This window comes from Diorhabda carinulata, chromosome 4, assembly GCF_026250575.1.
Source record: "Diorhabda carinulata isolate Delta chromosome 4, icDioCari1.1, whole genome shotgun sequence".
Taxonomy (NCBI): Eukaryota; Metazoa; Arthropoda; class Insecta; order Coleoptera; family Chrysomelidae; genus Diorhabda; species Diorhabda carinulata.
The window spans coordinates 14,502,972-14,524,682 of record NC_079463.1 but is presented as its reverse complement, the minus strand read 5'-3'; the positions used below and the strand labels follow the sequence as shown (position 1 = coordinate 14,524,682).

The following is a 21,711-nucleotide window of genomic DNA, read 5'->3' as shown; positions in this document are numbered from 1 at the left end:
AAATTAAGTTACACGAAATTGCATCTGGTATCTTTAATCTACGTTTAGTGGTAGAGTTTCAAAACACACTATCTATACAGTTTCAACTACTCGTAAAACTTTGCAAAAATATTGAAGCAAGTTGATGGTATTGAAAAAATCTAAATAAATGATTCCGTCATAAAGTCGTTTTTCACAATCTCTAAAATAGGAATATGAGAGACAATTTTTAATAAAACGGGGAAAAATAGTCTATTTGTTAAAATTGAAATATTCGACACTTGATATTTTTCTAGTAGGAACGTGTTGATATGTAGTAATGTTCATAATTTTTAAAAACGGCACCTGGTTATATGTTAATGTTGGTTAGGGTGAGAGCAACGAAACACGCATTGCAGTGGCCAACCAGCGTGCCAACAAACTTCTTAAGTCCTAAAGAGAGAGAGTGGTGGGGATGATTCAAGTCGCCTTTTATACTTCTTTCTCAATTCTAGATGTTAATCGGCTTGATCAAATAATAGTTTGCACATATATTAATTTCACAATTGTATTTTTATGTGAGTTGAAGCAAAAGGAATGTGGTAAAAAAACATTGTGTACTCTACTGATTCGAAAACTTGTTAACGTTCTATATTCGGTATAATAAGTAGGAGCTTCATTTTCTAAGTTGGTAGTGTCAATATCGTGGTTTACATTTGTTTACTGTGACTCAGAACTTTCGAAAATTATGGTAACTTAAATATGTAATTACAAAAATGTTGTATAGAATTTCAAGAAGATGTTTCGAACTTCATTCGGAAAATTTGATAGAAAATCTAGCAACACATTAAAAATGGTGGAAAATTAAAAAATATAAACGTCTCAATAACGAGTCTTTCTCTAAAAAGATTTTAAAACAAGCACATATTGTTTGTTCTTTCAATCATTTCAAATCATTGTAATAAATAAAATAATGTCCCACAATGTATATCTTTTACGTTACTCTAGGTAATTTTCAAAAACTAAACTTATTTATCAATATGGGGTGGTGGGGATGTTTGGTATACTTTTTTTCAGTTTAATGCCCGAAAATTTTTTTACAATTGTTTCTTAAATTATTTTTTTTTCAAAATGGTCTTGAACAAATAAATATTAAGTGGAATTACGACCAAGCAACTAAAGATGCTTCTGATCACTTAAGGAGTAATTACTAGCAAGCAATTCAGGATTTAAATTAGGATAATGACTTCAAATAGTTTTGAAATTGATTTTATCGATCAAAAGGTTATTACAAAATGATTAATCTACAGTCTGACTTGAAATCGAACATTTTTACTTATATATTTCATCAATTCTTTTCACTAAACGTCAACAATTTATATTTTATGGTACCGACAAAAAAACATTTCGAATTGAATGAAAGATTGCATTTCTTATATAAGTAGATTATTAAGTTTTCACATGATACACACACACACACTCTATATTTGGATTCCTTTTAGAAATAAATGATCTAGCTGCACCAGACCAAGCTCATCTCTTTCTGTATTAGCTAGGTGTGATTCATTACAATAATTTAGAAGAACATTCCCTCTGAAATTGTGAAATGTCTATGTTAGAACATAACCGACAATGCAATACTTTGCCTTATACCATACACCATATTTATTTTATATTTTATATATTTTTTTGTACCCTATTCCAATCCTATATGTGGGTACGAATTGGTCGATCAGATCGATTGCTCCCATATGAATTAGAGTCATTTTTAGACTACCTATTCGCAAATTTTGGGGCCCTAAATCACAATTTATCAAAACTGTAAGGACATTACTGTCATTTCATCCAATTTTCCATAGGAACACATTTGATATTTACCCCATTCTTCTCAAGGAAATGAATCTTTATCCTGTAGTTTTCTATAATTTACTTCCACATAATGGAATATTCCCACAGGACTTTTTTGTTAAGTTTATTCAAATTATATTCTCAGTGTATCAAGAATATAATTTTTTTTTCACATAATTTTTGTTGTAAAATGGTATTAGGCCTGTAGATAATAAAGATATAGAAAAATAAGAAAACATTTTTCAGTTTTTTCTAAAAAAAGCAGCAAGTTTTTTCGCATAAAAAAATAACTTTCAATTTTCCACAATAAACTCAGGTAGATGACTGGTTAAAAAAGAGAGTTAGTTACCCACAACAACTCACTTCCACTGTGAGCCACATACGATTGTCAACTAAAACATCTATTCATTTTTTACTTCACATTAAAAGATTGTCTGAAAGTTGTAAATTTTTTTTAGAAACTTCTGAATTGTCATGCAAATTTAGTTGTAATTGGTCACTAATAGGTTAAAATTAGTTCAAACAAAAAAGTATTTGACATTTCTTTAATTTTTTTAATTTGAAATTTTTATCTGTCTTTCAAAAATTATAAGAAAAAAACTAATTTTAAAACAGAAGAGACCTAAATCATCATCATATTATCTCATTTTAAAATAGTTTTTTGAATTTTTGGCTTAAACTTTACACTGAAACGTTCATTTCCAATATAGCACTGACATCAGTAAGCTTGTGAACAATTGACGACATTGTTCAGTGGTTATTTTTTTTCTGTTATAAAATGTTTCTAAAATAGATTTAAAATAAGTATATAGTTACAATTATTGAAACAAAATACAATACTATTGGCAATCTTTATTATAAATTAAAAATAAATAGTTTTAATTCAATAATATAAAATGTTAATATACATAAACGGCAAAGGAAGGATTCCATTGACAACGAATGAGGAAATATCTCTTTTTATTATATTCAATCCCTACGGAAATTGGGTTGCGGCCAATTTTTATGAAACTTGGCACAATGATAGTTTATAGCATGCTCATTAAAAGTCTTTATCGGCACGAAACCTCAAAACTCCCCAACTCTAAAACTAAGACTCCCCAAGTGTCTGAAGATACCCTGGGAGAAAGGGAATTGGCTTTGGCGAATTGCTCTGATTCTTGGCAAAATAATAGCTATAACCAAGATAATTAAATGTCTCTATGGGCACGAAACCTTAAAACCCCAAAACCCTGTCAAAACTGCCCCTCTCTGAATAGTCCGAAGATACTCTGAGAGGAAGAGAATTGGTTTTGGTCAATTGTTCTGAATCTTGGCACAATCATAGTTAAAGCAAGCTGATAAAAAGTCTAAATAGGCATGAAACCTCAAAACTACCCCTGAAAAGTCCAAAGGTAGCATGTTGAGAAAAAATACTGATAGTAGTGGTCTTCTTGTTGTGAATATATTATGTTACAACTCTAACATCTTTATAGTGAATGAAGTAAGAGCTTTTCAGGATGATCCTCTGGCATTTCGTCTAAATGTATTACGGCAAGCATCATCTAATACCTGTTTTATATGTGGGCACAACGAAAACATATTAAGATTAAGTAACAATTTTTCTTATTTACATAGAAAACGTAGGAATGCTTGAGAAAGGTTAGTTAGTGACCGGAACTGTTAAACTTTGCCTTAAATGGCCGGGACTATTTCATCTCTCCTCAATTGACTGAGGAATGTTTATGAAGTTACTTATGCAATTTACCTACACTATTGACGACCCATAGAGACCTTAATTAGCGTATCTTGAACTATCATTGTGCAAAATTTACGAACAAGGGTTTTCGTGAAAAGTAGAAATTAAACGTTTCGATTAGAGTTTGTTAAAAAAATGTTAACTAAATAATTAACAAGAATCTACCTGTTTACAACTGGAAACTCTGATGTTGTGGCTTATTAGTTATCATATTTTTATTCTTCACATTTTTTTTCCAAAGTGTCGTGAAATTTATTGAAAAAATATATAATTGCCATTTATATAAAAAAATTAATTACAGGTAATTGCGGCTAATTTATGATAGGCAACCGATTTTTATTACTTTGCATACTGCCAAAACATTTAATCAAACTTAATTCTATAAAAAAAACAGATACTTATAGATTCAAGCAGTGGGATCTTGAATTAACAGACAGATAATCTACAATAAATATAAATTGAAAATCATTGAAATTGAAAGCTCTTATGACCATATGTGATAAGTCTTGTAGTTAATGAGATACAGGGTGTCGAATTGTTTTATTATTTTATTCGAAGCAACTACATAGGTTAAACATAAAGGAAAAATAATACATTTCAGAGTATGTATAAATGTATGATTCGAAGATACCAGGATTGTTACGAATAACATTACAGAATTGTATTTGTGTTTAATATAGGGATTGTGTAAATGAGCGATTTTAGATATCCTCACACACAAAAATCCAGAGGATTGCATCCAGGTGACCTAGGGGGCTGGGGTGTGGAGATCCTCGTCCGATTGAATGGTCTGGAAAAACGTCAATTAAAAACTCACGCACAGTTACTGCAAAATGTGGAGGATATAATATGGATAATGGATATCATGAATTATCTTTGAGAATATTCCAAATAGTTCTGTTACCAATATTCACTTCATCAGCAATTTTTCTGGTACTCGTTTCTGGATGTTTGTTATCAATAATTTAAAAAATCTGGTTTTCCAAGTGTGGAGGTCTCGCATTTCTGGATCGTCCAATAATATGCTCTGATTTAGCAAAAGTTTCATTCTCTTGTAAACAATTATGTATCTTAGTAAACGAATCAGAACATGACATTAAGATTCGCTAATCCATACAAAAAGTACTTATTAGCCATTTCAGCATTAAACGCTGGCATTTGCGATAGTTTTTGTGTTTGACTCAGCATTTGACAACATTATTTCAAAGGCCACTTAGAATAAGCATGTTCTTTCGTATTACTTCTAGTAGCAGAACCAGGAAAAATGAATTTCACTTACAGTCAGAGCTCATTTATTACAAACAATTCAAGACTCTGTATCTCATTAACTACAATACTTATCACACATGTTTATATGAATTTTTCATCTTAATAGAACCAATGACGTAGCGTGTACCAACACAGGCGTATCGAAAAAAACCCAAATTTTTCGAAAAAGCAAACAGAGGTACCTCCTATTTTTTAAATACAGTTGAGTCTCTACTCCACATATATGAGACTATGGTCGGTTTACTGAACGTTTGAACAAAAATATTATACAATAATGAAATAGTCTTTTAAAAAATGAAACTTTTAAAAAAAGTATATACATAACATTTTTAACTATGTTGGTTCCCAAGATATTTTATATAGATACATACATGTATATGATTCCTATACATCTCCGAATAAATTGGACAGGAGCTCTTTGATTCTTTTAATGCTATGAATCACTTTGAATGACTCATAGCATCTTTAGCATCTTCCGTTATTCTGGTTTATTCTCTCTTATTGTTGATCTTGTATATAACGTCTTCAAAACTTCATATTCATGTCTTCTCTCACTTGGTTATCCCCATGGTCTATCCTCTACCCTCCGTTGTCACCAATTTCTAGCTTCTCTATTACAGATTCTCTCAACATGTCCATGTCATTTCAACCTCTGGAATTTCTAGTTTAACTATGTCTTTTCCTTCTAATATCTCTTTTAATTATTTTTTAACAGAACCTAATATTTTCTCTTCGATTATCATAAGATTTTCTCATTATTTCTTCGTGAAACACTCTATGTGTCAATGGATTTTCAAACTCTGAGATTTTATGAGTTTAACTATGTCTCGCCTTTCTATTATTTATTTTTATTCCCTCTTCATTGGTCCTAATATTTTCCTCCGAATATTCGATGTTTTCCTCTTCTCTACAAGTCCATGGCATTTCAACCTCCGAGATTTTATGAGTTCAATTATGTCTTGTCTTTTCGTCATTCAATTCCCTATCCAGTAACGTTCTCCATTCGTTATAATCTATTATCTTTTGGACTAATATTTGTCCCTCAAATATTATGAGGTTGTCTTTTATTTCTTTATGAGATACACTCTACATGACCATGGAAATTCAACGTCTTGGAGATTTACTATGTTTTGTTCTTTTATTATCTCTTCCAATTGCTTGTTCATTAGCCTTCTACATTCTTCCTCATCTATTTTCTTCGAAACTAATATTTTTCCTTCAAAGTTTTTCTTCTTCTCTCTTCGCGAGACACATAGTTTCTATTACGTAGGTTTCTATAAAAAATTTGACGTTACGTAGTGGTCTTCATCAAAATATTGACATTTACAAAAAATATTTTTTCCTAACAATCCCCAAACTTTCTTTCGTTTCGGCACTTCTACATTTATACTGGAATTAAATGCAAAAATCTTGAGCTCCCTACATGCTCCCTGAGAGAATATACCGCTGCTACAGACAAACGGATGGCAAAACGATAGTAATAGCGCATTCTTTTTTGTAAAAAATGCGCTAGAAAGTAAAAATTATGTTCATTTATAATGATAATTCCTATTCGACCCACCTCATACATTATGTATGAAGAAATAATCAATATGTGTTTGGTTTTTATTCAGACTTTCAATCATGCTTGTACAATATCTTTAAAACTAAATTATTCGAAGTTATTCTATCGCTTTCTTTAACGTATGAGCTGAAAGCGCTTCCAGCATCACGAAGTCGTATAGAAATAGGCTTCATCTTTTTCAAGCATTGGCTAATTATTTTTTGATTAACTCATTTAAATTAAAACTCATGAATGGGTTTTTTTGATCGTGGAATTTTTCATATACAATAACTATTATTTTATCATATTTTTTATTAGTTTCCAATTGTCTAATAACCTGGGATCTGGTCACAACCTCTTGAAATATTTTTCCAAACATAAGCAAGACTATGTATAAATCTTAATACTCCTGAGATATTCTAGGAAAAGAGAATTATGGAAGTGTTGGATTATAGAGACTTAACTGTACTGGTATCACAGAATTATTATGTGCTCTAGGGGGTACGGAATAAACATCAACCCTATAAAATAGCTATTGGTCTATAGAGAATGGTAAATAAACAGAGAATTAGTAATCAATGATCTATGTAGTGAACCTAAATATTTATATCATCATTTGAGCGTACTTCATATAAGTTTTCGAAGCCAGTAATATTGGTTATTGTTAAATATATAAACTCAATTTCATGCTCATTTGCACAAAAATCTAGTTCTTAGTACTGCTTTTACCACATTTCGTTTTCAACAATGATCGAGACCTTATACTTGTTAAGATGTATTCCATTTATATTTAGCATATAATATCAATGTTTTTTTATGGAAAACTAAAACGATCGTATGGAGAATTTTTTATATTCAAATAATATTAATTTGTCGTGACATACGCTTCACCTTTATTTAATATACAAATCTAACCTGAAATTCAATCAGATAATTGCTAATTATATTTATGTTGATTTAGAAATTTAGATTACTTTTCTTAATAAATACCTACAACTATGATAATAGTCAATTTAGTAAAGTATGGGATTTCAAGTTTTGTCCTTGATAACACCAAGAATCTTCCAAAGATTATTATCCCAACACATTTATATACGAGTACAACAGAAAGATAATTGAATCGGAATGGAAATCGCATTCATATTATTATATTGTCAGAATTTAAATAAATCTTGCAAAATAAAATAAAACAATTCTCCATATACAATAAATTTGTCACTTTTACATACCTTTTAATCACAATCACTTTCACAATAATTTATAAATGAATTATTTCATTATTCAGTTTTTTAATATGATGAAGATTTTAACTATATTTTCTTCATAACTCGTTCGAAAGTGTGTACTTTCATCCCTAATAGCAGGGACACATTACACTACAAGGGCCAAAAGCTGAAATCTCGGCTCTGCCCAAAAATTCAGCTTTTGGCTCTTGTAGCATAATACACGCTTGTACTTCTCACAGGAAGTAAATGTTAAACTTTCATCACTGCACGAAAGTACGTACTTTCGACCGGCTATGAAGAAAAATAGTATAATACATTACACGGGTCAAAAAATGAAATCTCGATCTTGCGTGTCATGATGCTCGATAATTCAACTTTTGACCCCTGTACTGTAATAAACTATTATACCTATTAGCATATTGAATACCTAATACCAATATTGTTTTCGAATTTGTTGCCGCAAATTCACAATTTACAATCATATTGTAATCATTTTTCAGGTATATTTCGAAATAATTACACAGGCCAACAAAAATATATATTTCTGCTGTTTTTCAACTATTCCTGGTTCATTTTTTGGTACAAAATTCAAAATAGTCCTCAGATTTTATCTACCAAATGTATTTTTCGAGATTTGCTACAAAAAGCTTTCACTTTATGATTATTCCTAATATGGGTCCAGAGATTAGTCCCATAAGTTGTAAACTTAACTTTTGACCTAAATAAGCTCCATCTTAATTTCCTTCAGCCATTTAACAAGGGAATTACTTAAATACTGTCAGATAGGGATTAAAAAAGCTTCAGTTCCGATAATAATATCCAACCCAACAGTGAGGTGTTTTAGATTAATACCGAAGCTCCCTACAAACCAATCCATACTCTGGTGGACTCGGAAGGACATAAAAACTTTTAGAGAAGAATAAGAATATTCCTACTACCACTTACAATGAATTTTGAATAATTATTAATGGAGTCCATTATTTATCACTGATCACTTGAAAAATTTATTTCATATCACTTTAGTAGGGTATTCCTGCTGTAGGCTTTAGCAACGGGTGGTCATATAGGTATTCCATCTTCCAAATGTACTATTATTTATTTGTACTTGTCAACTTTAATTGTTCAATTATTAATTCTTATGTATGTATCTTCCAACCTTTTAATTGACCCTTGGGCAGAGTGGTGGTAGAAATAAATAAATAATTAGAAACCAAACTGGTGATTAGTCACGACCAACTAGTTGAAAAACAAAATCACGAAAAACAATTTTCTGTTATCCAAAAATTAATTTTTTATAGGGGAATCTGTCATAGGAAAATTTTTTGATTTTGTGAATTTTTTTATGCTATAGATACCAAGCTTTCGAACGACTTTGCATCCATTTTCAAAGCTGTAATAAATACCAAATGAAACTGGTTCATAAAATAATCATTTTCCAAATTGTTATAACTTGTATATTAAAATTATGAGACGAAACCAATATCGCGAAATTTCACAGGAAAACATATAATTTAAATTATATTGTGAGCTAAATTATCTTTATAACAAAACTGAAATGTTATTTTGGAATGAAAAACTTTTTTTCCTTTTTGAGAAATTTCATAAAAACTAATTTCCTTGTTCCTACCCATTTGTTACCAACTTATTTTGACTTGTATACGGGGGTATTCACAATTTAATACTCCCACCCCTTTGTATTAAATTCTAAATACACCCTGTATATGAGTTAAGAAATCAACTCAGAAAAGTTGGTAACAAATATATAGGAAAAAATAAGATTAGTTTTTATGAAATTTCTCAAAAAGAGTAAAACATTTATTACAGCGTTGAAAATTGATGCAAAGTCGTTCCAAAGCTTGGTACAGTATGAAAAAAGTAAAAACATGAAAAAATTCTCCCGCGACTGCTTCTCTCATGATTGAAAAATTGTTTTTTGTATAACAGGAAATTATTTTCCGTGATTTTATTTAATAATTAGAGAGCCATCTACAACCAGGAATGATTTTCAAGGAGATTTTGTATCACTTTTACCCATGAACACCCATCAAACGTTATATTTATATGAATTGAGATGAAGTAAATTGTGGATATTTGATAAGTTGTCTTGTTTGAGGATCATGAGATATACTGGCTTTCATTTTTCTTTAACCCTAGTCAACTGACAACTATCCGAAATAATTTTCATTTCGATTTGAAGCTTCATAACCTTCACTTAAGTAACAAATCTTTGTTGATTACATTTCTTTGGTCAAACCCAATTTCTTTATTCACTTTGTTGCCGTTTTTCAATCGACAAACCACAACTTACTCATCGAAGGTTTTTAATTTCTTTCACAAAAATGTTGTTTCCTATTCTATCTTCATGGTATACATTTTAAAATATGTTTTAAACTGTGAGGCTCACAGAATTCCATGCTATTTTACATAATTCAATAGGCAGCAAATATTTTTATGACAAATTTTTCTCATTTGAAAACTGCGTAGTTTGTTGTATCTTCTTCAAAGTCGCTGCAATCAGATGATGTATCAAAATCCAAACTGTTCACTGTCGCGAATGTGATTTACATGTTTCACGTGCAAAAATGATATTATAAGCTCTTTTCACAAAGTCGAAAGTGATTTTTTCTTCCAAAATATATTTGCTATTTACATAACAAAAAAATATCGATATGATTCACTGAGCTACTTTTGCTTGGAGATGCCCTTGATTTAGTTTAGTATTTAGATATTATAATATAAAAACAACAAAAGTTTACACAACATAATATCACATCTTTACTTACTTAAGCAAAATACTGAATTTTAGTCATCTAAAAAGTAAATTTTTATTTCTTCTTTATTAGCATCAGATATAAATAGTAGCCTAGAAGGCTTTTTTCAGATTAAATAGTGTCATTTCTAGAAAATTTAATAAGACAACCTGTTTAACGTGATACTGCTCTAGAACTATATTTTTGTGGTACTTAGAGACATTAAACAAAATTTTTTATTGTTTTTAAAAACAAAATAAAATAAAAAAAGCATTAAATTCAAATAAGTTAATTTTTTGAGCGTAGTGCTTGAATAGTTTGTAGATTGGGAAGTTGCTCTGATTCTGTTTAAAAATTTTCCAAGGAAAGAATCTAACAGGGATAAATTTGGTCAAACAACCGTCATATCTTCCAATCCATCTTGCAAATATATATCCAAACGTAACAGTTCTCGGAATGAGAATTCTGTTGCTGTTTCGGTTTTTCATTTAGTTGAATTCCCTTAATCATGGAGGAGGACCATATATTTCTTGCATCCACCTGAGATTTTAAGCCAACCAATAGTGACTTAGTTATACCGATATTGTGAAAGCGGTTTTCTTCACTATCCAATATCTTATTAAAAAGTTTCTCTATGTATTAATACTTATATTAATATATATATATATATATATATATATATATATATATATATTTATATATTTATATATTTATATATATTTATATATTTATATATATTTATATATATTTATATATTTATATATTTATATGATATGATTTGAAATCCGTGGGTTGACTTCAATTATATTCTGCTACAAAAGGTTTAAGGCGAAAATTTGAATATTTTCCGCTTGGAAAAACAACCATTACCTAATTTTTCGTTCTAAAGCAAAATGATTTTTCTATGGAGCACGTGTGCTGTTTCTTCCAACGGCTTCGATCTGCTAGAATATTTTTTATTAGGATATATTTATGGTTTGCGAAGATCGTTTTGTTTTTCAAATGAAATAAATAAAACTCTATTTGTCGTTTCTACGTATCTACCATAAAAATAGGTATCGCCAAAATACTGTGAGAGTTGCTTTTACAGGATGCTTCAATAATTTTTTTAAAAATGATAACAGATTTAAAATATGACTTTGTAACAAAGTAACTGCTTGCTTAAAACGTGTAATACTATCCACAGTTTATAACTGTCACATGTCATTGTCGATAGTTCAAATAGTTTTCGAGATACATATTGGCCGAAACACCCCCTACATTTTCTAGCCTTTATCTCAAAAACGTGAGCTGAGAGATAAAATCTGGTGGACTTTTTGGCGTCAGCACGTTAAAAATATTCAAATTTGGGTGTTATATTTCTGGCATCAATTTATTTTCTTTACTTTGTTGGCATGTGTTATTGATATATTTCGACTATTTTTGTATTTTCAAAAACACAATCTCGCAATTCTAAATATTGACTTCCAGTTTTTTTATGAACTTTTTTTAGATAAACAAAATATATGCCATTCTTCTCTTCACAAATTTATGTAGACTAATTCATTACTAATAGTAGCATCTTAAAGCTTTGATTATCTCCATGGAGTTAGTTGAAGGTTATATCAATAGAAGAGTATATTAATTTCAATCAGATATGGGATTAATAATTCTTTCTAACCACAAAATGATTATTTCCGTTCAAACGCTAATTGATATCACGAAAAATATTTTTTAGCTATTGTAAAAAGGAATCTTAGAAAATATTAATATTTCCATATCAATTTATTGAGAGTCTTTCGTCTAAGAAGTAAGAAAATTTTATGCGTTATGTTAATTGCTCTAAGAAATTTTTGGCAGGTCTAAAGCTCACAATCCCAACGTTAAATTTGCCATATAGTGAAATTTGGCCTCAAATATATTTAAATTTACTTACGGGAATGAAGGAAGTAGGTAAAGAAGTTTGGTAGATTCAGAGAATGTCTGCACGTAAAGAATTACTCAATTAGCCATACTATCCGTTTTAAAAGGATAGCTTATAACACTAGGTATAAAAATAACCAGAGGATAAACAACATTGGGGTAAAATTAATCACTCTATTAGAAAACCCTATAACTTTCCCAAAAGCTGCCAAATTGACATTTGTGGCATGAATAAACGCAGAATAGGTTTTATTGGTATACCATGAATTCCGTTGCAGATTTTCTGGCCTTCCTTCTCGTTCTTCCTCGGAGCAACTGTACTGTTGAGAACATCACTCTTGTTGTCCAATATGTTGAAAAGAAGCCAGGAATATTGACCACACGACGTTCCACGCCATTGAGAATTAGCAGGAAGATTTGTATACATTTCCTTACAAAGTGCAAATAGTGCATCAGCTGTTTACCGCGTGTAACGTACGCTCAATATTTTGCGAATCTCAACGGAGAGCTAAACGATTTTTCATAGAACAGTGTCATGAGCGATAATGCTCATTTCCATCTTAGCGGTTGCGTGAATAAACGAAATAATCGTTTCTGATACATCGAAAATCAATGTATAACCCAAAAAAACCATTACAGCCGCTGAGAGTTACGGCGTGGTGTGCTGTTTACAGACTCTTCGAGACTTTTTTTGGGATTTACATCAATAAGCCTCAGACTCTTGAAGTCCTTGAAGGGAATTTTTGTCAGGAAGCGAAAGCTTTCCGTCTGAAGTTCTGGCAAGACAGATTGAAAAAGCCAAATCAACATAAACTCAACTTGATGAAATAAGTTCTAAAGAATTAAATAAACATGTTTCTCAGTCGTTAATTATTAAAAATAATACTGCAAAAGAATATTGGGTGTTTACTTTTCCCCAATGTAAAAAGAGTGTGGAATTTATCTCGGAATATCAATACACAACTTTGTTATTTTGTTAATTATTACGATAATTTTAAAAGTTGAGTAAAGCTTGTAGGCCTTTCTAACAATGATACTTTTTTTTTCGAAAAAATCAATCCAAGATGAACTTTTTACAGTTATATGAGTAGGTAATATTCAATTTTGCTAGTTCTGAAAAATTCAATCATAACAGAAGAAATTTTTCCTTATCAACACAAATTAACACACACAATAAATATTGTCCATAATTTAATTTCACCCTTTCAGTACTAGGTGAAAGTAATAATGCAATAACATAATCTTGCAATTAAATAGTGGTAATAATTTCTAAAGATTTAGTTTCATTCTCAATGGAAATTATATTAGATTTCATTATATAATTCTAGATTCCATTTTAAATACGTATACAGTATTTGAACGGAAATATCAGCTAATTTAATTGGAAATATCAAAATATAAAACTGAAATCAATGTGTATTGTATTGTAACAAAGTAAGCAAATGTATTCTCAAATTTAAAATTACTGTATCTATGAAAAAAGCCCGAAAAATGTATAGTTAAATTTTCATAAGCAGACATTGAAGGTTGTGAAAATATTGTTATTATTTTAATTCTTTTAGTGGCATCCGCTGTGGAAAGGAATGTATCCTTCCAATTTTACCTTACTAAATTTATATTTTCAATTCAGTTCCATGATCAACACTAAAATATAGATGAACCAAAATTAACTCCACTGATATTAACTAATAAAATGTATCTGTGTCTAGCTTCTTGAGAATAATTAATCTTTGTTTTGTGATAAAGTTACATTGTTGTTAATTTTTTTCATAATGCGAAATGTGTTGTATATTAGCTGCCAAAATAAAGAAAGAGACTGTGATTATAGGTTCGTTAGGAAATAAAATTATATGATAACGGGTTTCATTTCGCCCTAATGAAAAAAGGTTGATGGTATACCATGTATTTACCATATCTAGTGATTATTTTGTTTTGAAAAATCAATTCCATTGATTAACTTCCTATAGTTTGTTACTTTGAACAGTAATTTTTAAATATTATTAATTTTCACAATATATTCTATTGTAAATGTCGTGGTTTATTTAACCAAAATTTGTAGTGATATTCTCAAGCGATGATTTAGTAGGTCTATCTTTCGATTATTTAGTTGAGATACTGTTATGAGGGGTATGATTAGGTGAGGATTAGCCCTGATCGCGGTTCTAAAAGGGTATCAGATCTCTATTAATCTCTTTCAACTGCGATCAGGGCTACTACTTATAGATGAGACTTAGAGTCTCCACAAGGGTTGACAATTTTTGAAACAAAAAAAATATAAGTGAGATATGATCCATTGAAAAAAGAAGATAATATAATAAAAATAAAAGGAAAAATAAGTTACGGACTATCTAAGGTCGTGGTGGGGAAGAGGGTGAGTTGTAGGTAATGAAAAGATCTACAACTTTTTGAGAAATTCAAAAACCAAGGTCTGGATTAGGTGAAAATTCACCTTTTTATGTCCCAAATACATTACAATTTATTTTATTGGAAATATTCAATTTCTAATATTATTTGGTCTCAATATCTAAAAAGCACCGTAATTATTAATTCTCCCGTCAAAATATCAGTTTTTTTTTTGAAAAGTCGGTGATTTTTGTTCATTGAAATCTACTCTACTTTCTGATGGTGTGAAAAATATTACGCTCTAATTACACGAAAAACGTGAGATTCCATGTTACTTGATCAAACATAAGGGTTGTAAAATTCTTATAAATATCTAAAAATTGTACGTATTAATTAGAAAAAGTTTTTGGGTACGAGTTTTTTCGCTTTTTTGCCTTTTCTAAAGAAATTTACCATGGCAATAGTGATATTTTTTATACCATCAGAAAGTAAAGATTTCCTCTAACAACTCACCGACTTTAAAAAAAAATAAAATATTTTGACTGTAATTTTCGATTGAAATTTACTTACGGTGCTTTTTCGATATAAAGTCAAAATGAGATGAACAAATAAATATTTCAAATCAAATAAGTTACAGTGGTTGGGTCATAAAATGGTAAGTTTTAATTAAATTTTTCGCATAAATTTTGAGGTTATGTGAAAAAAGTATGAGTACAAAAGTTTTAGATCTATAGTACTTATAGTTTTGCTGGCAATCGAGATAAACCGGTTTTTACCATTAAAAACTCACCCTCTTCTACTTCCAGACCTCAGATCGCCTGTAAATTATTTATTCTTCCATATTTACTATATTCTCCTCCTTTTCCAAAGGGGTTCATCCTACTATTATTTTATTTACTTTTTATCACTTGCAAGGACTTCTACACTGGTCTATTAACTAAATCATCACTCAAACTAGTGGACTTATGTGGTTTATTAAATCAAATTATATGTTTTTAGGGCTGTTTTCATTGAGTTTTTCGAACATTCTTGTAGTCCTCTATGTGTATGTATATTTGTATGTATTTAAAAAGTTTTTGTCGGACAAAAACCTAGTATTTAACTTATTAGAACTAAGTATAAAAACTTTAATAACAGTTATGTTTCAGTTAAAAAAATAAGAGTATATTTCTGTAAGCAATAAAACTATTTGTCCAACAAAATTTTTTCAACGTTATTAATGTTACTAGTCCACGTTTTTTGGTAGAAAAAAGTCGATTGTTGTTTAAAAATGTTAACGTTTACAAAAAAAAAAGAATTGTTAAAAAGTGTTAAGATGCATATGAATTACGACTATGTAAATAGGTTGACCTGTAAGTAAATGTATATAGTATAGTAGTGTACTAGTAACATCTCAATCATCTTGAAAATTTGTCTAGTTGATTGGGTGTCGTTATACAAACGCCATTTGGACAGTGTTCAAAACACACTTAAAAAAATTTTATTGGTGAAGTTTTCGGTATAAAGATTACAAGGCGTGTTATCAATCACAGAAAAGTTGAAAAAAACCGATTTGACGAATTAATTTTCAGCAAGCAGGAAATTATTCTAAAACGTGTGTAATCAAGTTTGTACCATACTAGTCGGCTTAGCTTTTAGTAGCTGAAAAATCGCCAAATTTTTGCACTTTATATCATTCTATTTTAAAACACAGGGGACTAAATTCTACGTTAACTTTAGAAAATCAAATTCGGTTTATTGGTTCAGTCAAAGTCGAATGTTAACAACGAGGAATATTTCGTATTTTCGTGAACCTTACATTATGCGACTCTCCAAGACCACATATGTTGAAAACAGATACTCCTATAAAAAAATCCATGGAATAAAAGTTTTGTTGGACATTCTGAGTAATTTTATGTCCTTAAAAGTGAAAAAATATCAACGTTTTGCACCAAATCAGCACTTCATATTGCTTATAACTAACTTTTGAAGGGATTCCTTCATTAGAGAAGATCGAACAGCGTGGTTGTATATCAAGATCCTCTTCATCAAGATTATCTTTAACGAGACTATCCTTACTAATTTCTACTTCCACGGCAATATGAGTTATATTCTTATCCTAGGAGGATGTTGAATTCGAGCATGACTGGCAGTTGCAGTTGAGGCATATTTCTTAATACGTCAGCACTTCTCTTTATACTCCTTTGTACCTTTGCAGGTAACAGTGTTGAGGATTTCAACTGAAGCTGGATCCTTAGTGTTTATGATGGAGAGGAGGCCAAGGTCCGTTCTCCTCCATCTCAAGCTCAAGGGATTCTTTGGTACATTATACCAGCCCAGGATTTGAAGATAGTTAGTGATCTTGAAAATGTCTCGTACCGTTGACTTGCTGAAATGAGAACCTCCGGATCGGCATTTTCTTATTGAGAAACCTTGACAGTCTCTTGTAGTGTCGTGTTCCTTGCAAGAAGTTTGACAAACTTCAACTTCATCTAATAAGAAGTACGTGGGGAAATAGAAGGTATTCTGAGGGGTACCCTATCCACTATTCATGACGTACATGGTGGATTTGAAATTTTATATGTCAGTCGACGCAAAGCTTAGTCTTTTGTAGTTTTGAATAGAATGACATTTTCCATGACCATTCTCCAAATACAATCAAAAATATTAAAATATTTCAATATTTCGGGTTTTTATTATCAAAAGTTAAGCTCATAATCTGCAATGCATTTTCGACCAAATAGAGGTAAAATGGATAATATATGAAAGGTTTAAAAATTTATTGAATACAGGATACGAAAGAGTCAGTTAGGACCACAGATTTGTCACAGTCGTTCATTCACATATTCACTTTAAAGTCGACATTCCAAATTTTATACAAAATAAAAGGGTTTGGCATAAAGTGGGTAAACCCAAATTTCATAATTTGTATGCCATTAACCTTGATATGAAACAAACATAAAACATATCTTAGCAATTAAATTGAAATTTGCTCATAAGATTCCCTTATAAGTGATTTTTTACGGAAGTATGTGTCCTCCCCCCTCATACAACAAAATTGATTAGCAGACTCTCTGTATTAAATGACTGGAATCCAGATAAGTCTAAACTTGATATAGATTTCTCCATTGTTTCAATTTTAATACAGGCATATTTAAATATTTCTATAGATTCACAAAAAGTTATTTCCTCTTTATTGTCAGCATTTTTAGGAAATTTACAAACAATTGGAAATGATACAACCACAGAAGTTACCTCATGAATGTCTCGGATGCTTTTGTCAGAATCTATTGCTTCAGAAACTTTCTGTCAATGTTTCTCGGTTCAATGAACGATTTGTTTCACCCACGTATCTGTTAGGCATCTGAAACAACAATAAATGCAGTTAAATCACGTATTCTTCTAATTCGATTTGCACTAAGACAGTTAGTTTTTTACCTTTTATCTAAATGGAACTACTCGGGTATTATAAATGAAGTTCTAAATGATCTGTATGGAAGGTAAACGTGAGTAGAAGTCTGTCGAAATGCCTGTAATTTTCAGCTCTTCATAATTCAATTCGTCTACATCTTCAGTCATAGCACACAATATATCTGCAGGAGTGGGTTGTTAAGCTGTAATTTACAGACTTATGAGCACTTTTTGATCTCTTTACATATATGAGATCATTCTGCTTACCTATACTCTACCCTCTATAGAGAAGTGATTTACATCCAGTTCATCTACTAACTTTCTGATTGTTTCCCCAATTGGAGTTTTCAGTATTTCGAACTCTTTCAGTTTCTTCAAAATTTCATTCAAAAGATTTTGTTCAGCATTTTTCCATCTTATACAACAGCTCTACATTTTTTGACATCAAAACTTCGAAACAATGAATTCAAATCCTAATTCATTTCAATGCAACAAAAGAGAATGAAAGTATAAAAATTTTCATCTGCGAAAAGCAAAATGAAAAATTCCTATTAATTTGATCTAATATACGAAGTAGTCAAAATATCAATATTTCGTTCTGATGAATAAAAATCAATTCTACAATAGCTCTATGCAAAAGTTCTGTATTTAGAGTCGGTATTAGCTTGTTTAAGTACAAAATTTAATCATCGAAGTTTGCTGGTATCTACGTAGAAGTTTTCAATAGAGGTTTTTTTCAATTAATTTAATATTGTCCTGTTAGACTAAACTAACTATTCAAGCTAGTGACTGTACGACTTAAAACTTCACCGACATAACAGTGTTTTGTAAAAGACGCTCCAGTAAAATTGAACGGAGAATAATTTGGAATCCATGATAAAAAACAACAAAATGAACAAATTTAAACATAGTAATGGGAATATATTTACTGTGATTAGTCATATCCAAATTAACGCTAAATAATTTTGACATAATTTTTAATTTTCTATATTTTTCTGAAGCTTATATTCAAATGTCTGACAAGTACCATACGGTAAAAGTCTTCCGATGGAAAAAATGCAATTTTTTTGATAAATATAACTCCTACACAAATGAATGTTTGTTCTTTCACTGATAGTAGAATTTTTGACACACTCGTATCTAATGGCTTCTTTCTTCTACAATTTCTTATGGGTATCAGGAAAGCTATTTCCAAGTAGTAGATACTGAAAGAGTAATATACATTTTGTTTAAATTGTATCGATGATCACTAATATGTTGATAAATGAAATTTCTGGCGAATATTAGAGCATCCTGTGTCGGGTACGTTTCACCTGTTTCAACAGAGCTAATGGTAACTTCGTATTTACGTTGGCTCCAATGCCATTGATTCGATTGCATCTGTAAATAATTTTTGGTACATACGAAATTTCACTAATTATTGCAGTTCCCATTTGTTATTTTTTATGACAATGAAATATCATTAAGTCAAATATTTCTTCTTACTTTCTTTTTCAATCTACTCTTTATCCTATTCACAATCATCTTACTTCTGAAAAACTTTATAGATCAAGAGCTTGATGTGTCTGGTATTGAAATTTTAGATTTAATGCTGTTTATTTATACTAAATAACCTAAAGGGTGATATACTATGCAAAGAGTCAATTTGAAGGGAATATAAAAGAAGAGCAACACGATTAAGATACAATACCAGAGCATAAGAATGTAGAATTGAATTATAGACCAATATCCGTGAAAAATACTTGTATAATTTACCCAAATTCTGATTACATAAAAAATGATCACGTTTTTTTCTGAAATAAAATTGCATTTGTTTTCCATATAATAAATTGGATATTATTTGTCGGACATTTGCGTGAATAATACCATGGTATGTTGTGTTATGTACAGTGTCTATTTAGATCCTTGGCTATAACTTAGTGAAGATAAGAGGTCAGGTGATATTAAAATATTTAAGAAAATGGAGGCTGTTTGCATCTCAAAAATATATACTAAAAGTATAAATATTGAAAAAATCCACATTTTTAGTAGTAATTATATAGTAGTGCTTGTAAATTAGGTTTAGTGTCAGCAAATGACCATAATAATATTAAAAATATTTATGTTCTGATAACTTGTGCATTACTAGAATTATAAAAGTAGTTGTTTGAAAAAATAATAATAAAATATATTACCGATGAAAATTGTACTTCATTTATTTACTTCCTCCTCCAACAAAATATAGTATGGATATTGCTACTTGGAAAATACTTAAAATTAAGCAAGAAAATTATAAATAGTAGATATACGTTCTGGACAGGAATTACGTCATAAGGAATGGGAGGTATTCGTCTTGGATGTCATTGTCAACGGAAGTAATGTCATCCATCATACACGCCACCTGTCAAGTGTCGTCTGTTCTGTCACCTGTCGTGTGTATGCTGTGTGATCGTACTCATCTTCTTGTCTATGATCCACCCGTCACGTATCATCTCTCGTGTGTGCTGTGATGTCCCACACATAATCTGACAACTGACATGTATTCTGAGTTATCAGTCCTCTACTATTCAACATAACGTACAACTTCCATCAGCACATTCTTCCTCACTCTATAAAAATCAACGGATATGCAGATGATTTATCATTGATTTCTGTCGAAAATACCAACTTTCCTAAATAACACCTCAATCTCCATCTCTGATCTGAGGGGCTGACTTGTCCCGTCAAAAGTGAGCTGCTGTTGTCTTTGAGAATAAATATAAGATTACTACATCCTCTTCCATAATGATCAACGGTCAGTCCATTCCCTGGAGGTATCGAGTAGCTTAGTTGGAAACAGCATGTTGAACTTATTTCCTGTGAAGTTTCAAGATTCATCAATTTAATTGGGTGTGGTAAATGGTGGGGTGGCCACCAGATCTCTTTCCTAAACATATACAAAACCATTTCCTGTTTTGATAACGCCTGCACTTTATATGGTGGTTGTGCTAAACACCTACTAAAAAAATTAGATCGACTACAATACCAGACCATAAAGTCGAGGGTTACCTAAAATAATGTTATGTTATCTGATTGCGGGCAGGGTCCTCTGCAAACACGTCCAGAAATATGGTCAGTCAAATATGTATCTAAAGCAAAAGCATACAAAACCCTATTTATGAGAAGCCGTATTGGAAATGCAAAAACACTTCCCCCATCATATGGGCTTTTCAATCGGTTTCCAAATACTTCGACTGTAATCAACTATTTATTTAGCTCCGAGATGGAATCTATCAATTTCTCTGGGAAAGGTAGGATATATTTTTTTGAAGTTGAGTTTGATATTGTTTCTTATAGAATTTTCTATAGTTTTGTAGCAAATCCCACCACATCCTAGTGTATTATGAGGTCAGAGTTGAGATTTAGTTGCAGTATCCGCCAAGTCCAAAGGCAGTTATGCCGTTTTCAGTTTCAAAATCCGCCAAATCTAAATCGGCCAATAGGAGCGCCTAGTTTCGTTACGTCACGTCACGTCACTACTCATGATTCTCTGCGAGTTGTTTATGCTTTATTTTCCATAGGGTGTTTGAATTTATTGAGAAAGATTTGAAAATGAAGGACACTATTCTTAAGCCAGAAGAGTATGAAGGAATTCTGGGAAAACATGGCACTGTTCATCATGTTGGAGTCACTGTCCCGTTTGAAGACTGGAAATCTAAATCTGGAAATGTGCAAAAAAAACGAATTTTTGGTATTTTAAGTTCGATCCATCAAACAGGATTATGC

At 30.7% G+C, this 21,711-nt stretch overlaps 1 protein-coding gene across 6 annotated transcripts in view; it reads left to right on the top strand.

Moving 5' to 3' along the window:
- LOC130893285 (synaptosomal-associated protein 25) overlaps window positions 1-19,611 on the top strand; it is a 112,122-nt gene extending 92,511 nt beyond the window's left edge. For all 6 annotated transcript variants that reach the window (XM_057799249.1, XM_057799250.1, XM_057799253.1 and 3 more), the window contains exon 7: window positions 350-19,611. In XM_057799249.1, the coding sequence (XP_057655232.1) occupies window positions 350-415 (66 nt within the window). In that variant the 3' untranslated portion in view covers window positions 416-19,611. The remainder of the gene's footprint in view (window positions 1-349) is intronic.
- Window positions 19,612-21,711: the final 2,100 nt, after the last annotated feature.